The 5,085-nt window shown below is 67.1% G+C and overlaps 1 protein-coding gene across 1 annotated transcript; it reads right to left on the bottom strand.

Moving 5' to 3' along the window:
• Nucleotides 1-1,499: 1,499 nt before the first annotated feature.
• On the bottom strand, nucleotides 1,500-5,079 carry LOC144488610 (uncharacterized). Its single transcript, XM_078206670.1, has one exon. The coding sequence runs from the start codon at nucleotides 5,077-5,079 to the stop codon at nucleotides 2,233-2,235; it is 2,847 nt and encodes a 948-aa protein (XP_078062796.1). The 3' UTR covers nucleotides 1,500-2,232.
• Between the last annotated feature and the right edge of the window lie 6 nt (nucleotides 5,080-5,085).

A 5,085-nucleotide genomic window follows, 5' to 3' on the forward strand; every position in this document is an offset into this window, starting at 1 on the left:
ATAGTCCATGGTGCACTGAGTCTGCAGTCACTCTCTCTCCCTCCCTCCGTCTCTCCGCAGTCGCTCTCTCTCTCCACAGTGTCTCTCCACAATGAGGTGAGGTCTGCAGTCTATCTCTCTCTCCAGTGTCTCTCCGCAGTCACTCTCCCCGTCTCCGCGCAGTCGCTCTCTCCATCTCCGCTCAGTCGCTCTCTCCATCTCCGCTCAGTCGCTTTCTCCATCTCCGCTCAGTCACTCTCTCCATCTCCACGCAGTCGCTTTCTCCATCTCCGCTCAGTCACTCTCTCCATCTCCGCGCAGTCGCTCTCTCCGTCTCCGCTCAGTCACTCTCTCCATCTCTGCGCAGTCACTCTCTCCATCTCCACGCAGTCGCTTTCTCCATCTCCGCTCAGTCACTCTCTCCATCTCCGCGCAGTCGCTCTCTCCGTCTCCGCTCAGTCACTCTCTCCATCTCTGCGCAGTCGCTCTCTCCATCTCCGCTCAGTCGCTCTCTCCATCTCCGCTCAGTCGCTCTCTCCATCTCCGCTCAGTCACTCTCTCCATCTCCGCTCAGTCACTCTCTCCATCTCTGCGCAGTCGCTCTCTCCATCTCCGCTCAGTCGCTCTCTCCATCTCCGCTCAGTCGCTCTCTCCGTCTCCGCTCAGTCGCTCTCTCCGTCTCCGCTCAGTCACTCTCTCCATCTCCGCTCAGTCGCTCTCTCCGTCTCCGCGCAGTCGCTCTCTCCGTCTCCGCGCAGTCGCTCTCTCCATCTCTGCTCAGTCGCTCTCTCCATCTCCGCTCAGTCGCTCTCTCCATCTCCGCTCAGTCGCTCTCTCCATCTCCGCTCAGTCGCTCTCTCCATCTCCGCTCAGTCACTCTCTCCATCTCCGCGCAGTCACTCTCTCCATCTCTGCGCAGTCGCTCTCTCCATCTCCGCTCAGTCACTCTCTCCGTCTCCGCTCAGTCGCTCTCTCCGTCTCCGCTCAGTCACTCTCTCCATCTCCGCTCAGTCACTCTCTCCATCTCCGCGCAGTCGCTCTCTCCGTCTCCGCTCAGTCGCTCTCTCCATCTCCGCTCAGTCGCTCTCTCCGTCTCCGCGCAGTCGCTCTCTCCATCTCCGCTCAGTCGCTCTCTCCATCTCCGCGCAGTCGCTCTCTCCGTCTCCGCGCAGTCGCTCTCTCCGTCTCCGCGCAGTCGCTCTCTCCGTCTCTGCTCAGTCGCTCGCTCCGTTTCCCCGCTCTCTCTCTGCTGTGTGATTAGGTCTGCAGTCTCTTTCTCTGCAGTGTTTCCTTAGGTGTTGTGAGTTTGTTGAGGGACCTGGGGAGGGAGAGGGGGAGGGGGAGGGGCGGAGGGGAGGGGGGGGGGGGGGGGAGAGGCGGAGGGGGGGGGGGGCGGAGGGGAGGGGAGGGGGGGGAGAGGCGGGGGGGAGGGGGGGGGAGAGGCGGAGGGGAGGGGGTCGGAGGGGAAGGGGGGGGGAGAGGCGGGGGGGAGGGGGGCGGAGGGGAGGGGGGGGCAGGGGAAGGGGGGGGGCGGAGGGGAGGGGGGCGGATGGGCGGGGGGAAGAGGCTATCAGCTTCACTAACCACACCACCCCCCCACACGCCGGTAAGGACAGAGAGAGAGAGAGCCGCACTAGTCTCCATTCCAAAACCCCAGCAACCTCCATTCTCCTCCTCCTCGGGGGGTGGGGGCGGTGGGGGGGGGGGGGGGACTGAGCTGCTTCAGGGTCCCTGGAGACAGGCAGCTGCCTTGAGCTCACTTGCCCTGCCAATGTGTGGCCTCCACTGTCCGGCCTGGGGTCCAGGTCCCTCCCACCCAGCCGCGACTGAGCTTGGGGACAGGGAGTGGGAGCAGGATTCCGGATTGATCCACCCAGGCCTGAGAGTGGGCAGGAGAAATGCAACATGGGGGCAGCGTTACAGCAGCCAGCGACTGCAATCAGACTCAGGGGAACTGATCCCAGGAGCTAAGGCAGGAGAGAGAGATTCCCCCTCCCCGTTAATGAGTTCAGAGAAGGCCCCGTTCAGGCAAGGTCAGTGAGTGAGGGGGCAGTGGACAGGGGCCTGTCGAAGAACTCGGCGAGGCTGAGGTTCTGCTCCTGCCCGGGGAAAGGGGAGAGAGGTTCCACCCCGGGGAGGGCGGCAGAGAGAGAAAGGGGCTGCTCACCCCCCAGCAGGGCAGTCAGGGGAAGGCCTGGCTCGCTCTTGGGCTGCACCTCGGGCCTGGGTTCGGCCTTGGGTCTGAGCCAGGCCTCAATCTGATCCCCGGATTCTGCTGGGGGTTGGGCTCCCTCCCTGGGTTCGGTTTTGAGCTGGTTCTTGGCCTTGGGCCCCAGGGGGCTGGTGGTGGACTCGCTGCCGATGGGTCTTGAGATGGGAGGACTGGGTGAAGGCCCTGCCACACTCGCCGCAGCGGTATGGCCTCTCGCCGGTGTGGGTGAGCCGGTGACGCCGCAGGGCCGAGGATACAGCAAAGGCCTTCCCGCACAGGCCGCAGACGCAGGGCCTCTCGCCGGTGTGGGCCAGGCGGTGCTTGGCAGCCTGCGATGGGTAGCGGAAGAGCTTGTTGCAGAGCGGGCACTGGTGCTGGGGCGGGGGGGGCTGCTGCCGGCGGCCCTGGGTGTCCCCGGCGTGGGCCCTGGCATGGGCACGCAGCTGGGACGGGTAGCGGAAGGCCCGGGGGCACTCGGGGCACTGGTGGGGCTTTTCACCCGGCTGCAGCCTGCGGCGGCGGCCTCTGGCCTGGCCCACTGCCCCCTCCTGGCGGTGGCTGGCCTGGTGTTTGTCCAGGCCACTCTGGGCCCGGAAGGCCCGGCCACAGAGGCTGCACTGGAAGGGGGGAGGGGGGCGGGGTGCCGTATGGAGCCGTTGGTGCGTCTTCAGGTGAGAGGACTGGGTGAAAGCTTTACCACACTCGCCGCACTCATAGGGACGCTCGCCCGCATGGATCAGCCGGTGCCGCAGCAAGGCCGAGGAGACGGCAAAGCCTTTCCGGCACAGGCCGCACTGGAAAGGCCTCTCCCCCGTGTGGATGCGCTGATGCAATGCCAGGCGAGACGGGTACAGGAAGGCCTTGGGACAGAACTGGCACTGGTGGGAACGGGGCATGGGGGCTTCAGCCTGATCGGAGGCCTCCCCCTCCTCCCCCGGGGCCTGCTCCTCCCCTGGACTCCCGTCCGAGGCCCGCTGCTGCTTCCTGGGCCGCCCCAGGCCCGGGGTCTGCTGGCCAGCTCCATGCCGCAGCCTCTGGTGTGCCCCCAGCTTGGAGGAGGAGGCGAAGGCGCGGCCGCAGGTGCCGCAGGGGAAGGGTCGCTCGCCTGTGTGCACTGCCCGGTGGAGGGCCAGCTGTGAGGGGTAGCGGAAACGCTTGGGGCAGTGTGGGCACTGGCAGGGTTTCTCCTCGGGGGCCTGCGCCTGGGCACAGGTGCTACCTGCCGTCGCCTGCTGTTGGTGGGCCCGCAGGTGGGCAGGCCAGCGGAAAGCCCTGGCACAGCCCCCGCACCGGTGCCCGCGCCCCTCGCCCGTGTGCGTGTGCTGGTGCCGCAGCAGGGCCGAGGACTGGGTGAAGCCTTTGCCGCAGGCCGTACAGCGGAAAGGGCGCTCGCCGGTGTGGGTGAGCTGGTGGGCCCGCAGTTTGGAGGGCACGGCAAAGGCCTTGCCGCAGAGGCTGCAGGCGAAGGGGCGCTCACCCGTGTGCACCCTCTGGTGCAGGGTTAGCTGCGAGGGGTAGCGGAATGCCCGCGGGCAGTAGCCGCATTGGTGCAGGGCTGGCTGGGGCCCCTCCCGGCAGCGGTGGGCTGCCACCGAGCGGAAACGGCTGAAGCCCCGGCCACAGGCCGTGCAGATGAAGGGGCCGCCTTCAGCCGGGGGCAGGGAGGAGGTGCGTCCTGGGGCCCCGGAGCCCCCGTGCGTCCGCTGGTGGGCTTTGAGGTGGGAGGACTGGCTGAAGGAGCGGCCGCACTCGCCACAGCGGTAGAGCCGCTCGCCGGTGTGCGTGTGCTGGTGCCTCAGCAGGGCCGAGGACTGGGTGAAGCCTTTTCCACAGGCCGTACACTTGAAGGGCTTGTCGCCGGTGTGCACGTGCTGGTGGGAGCGCAGCTTTGAGGGCACGGTGAAACCTTTCCCACACAAGCTGCAGCGAAAGGGCCTCTCGCCAGTGTGGGTGCGCTGGTGCATGGCCAGCTGCGAGGGGTAAGGGAAGGCCCGCGGGCAGTAGCTGCACTGGTACAGGCGTGGCTGCCCGCCGCCGTGGGAACGCTCGTGGGCACGGAGCAGCGAGGGGTACGGGAAGCTGCGCTCACATAGCCGGCACGGCAGGGGACGTCCGGGAGCCGTGTGGGTCCGCTCGTGCGCCCGCAGCGAGTCCAGCCGGGCAAACTCTTTGCCACAGGAGTCGCAGCGGTGAGGACCGGGCCGGGAGTGTGCCACCAGGTGCTTGGCGAGGGTGGAGGCTGCGCGGAAGGCCTTGCCACACAGGCTGCAGGGGTAGGGCCTCTCACCGGTGTGCAGCCGCCGGTGGGTCTTCAGGTGGGAGGACTGGCTGAAGGCTTTGCCACAGTCGGGGCAGGGGTAAGGCCGTTCGCCGGTGTGGATCAGCTGGTGACGCTGCAACACAGAGAGGACAGAGAATCCCTTGCCGCAGACGGGGCACTTACAGGGGCGTTCGCCAGTGTGCGCGTGCCGGTGCTTGGCGAGCTGAGACGGGTACAGGAAGGCCTTGCCGCACAGCTGACAGCGGTAGTGCCGCTCTGCCGTGTGCAGCCGCCGGTGGTCAGACAGGGAGCGTGCTTTGGCAAACTCCTTGCCGCACACCAAGCAGCGCCAGGGGCCCCCCTGCTGCTCGTGCCAACGCCGGTGACCAGACAGCTCCAGCCGCGAACTGAATCGCTCGGCACACTCGGGACAGCCGAAGACTTTCTGGCGGAGGTGTCGGCGCTGGTGGAGTGCCAGCTGGGAGGGGTAGCGGAAGGACTTGGGGCAGGAGTGGCAGCGGTGGGGCCGGGATGGGTCAGAGGGCATGGCAGAGGCAGCATTGGGACTCATGGCGACTGGCATCTCGTCAACAGGAGGCGGTCCTTCAGGCATCGCGGGGTCCATCATTCACTC

Source organism: Mustelus asterias, unplaced genomic scaffold (assembly GCF_964213995.1).
Source record: "Mustelus asterias unplaced genomic scaffold, sMusAst1.hap1.1 HAP1_SCAFFOLD_1708, whole genome shotgun sequence".
Classification (NCBI taxonomy): Eukaryota; Metazoa; Chordata; class Chondrichthyes; order Carcharhiniformes; family Triakidae; genus Mustelus; species Mustelus asterias.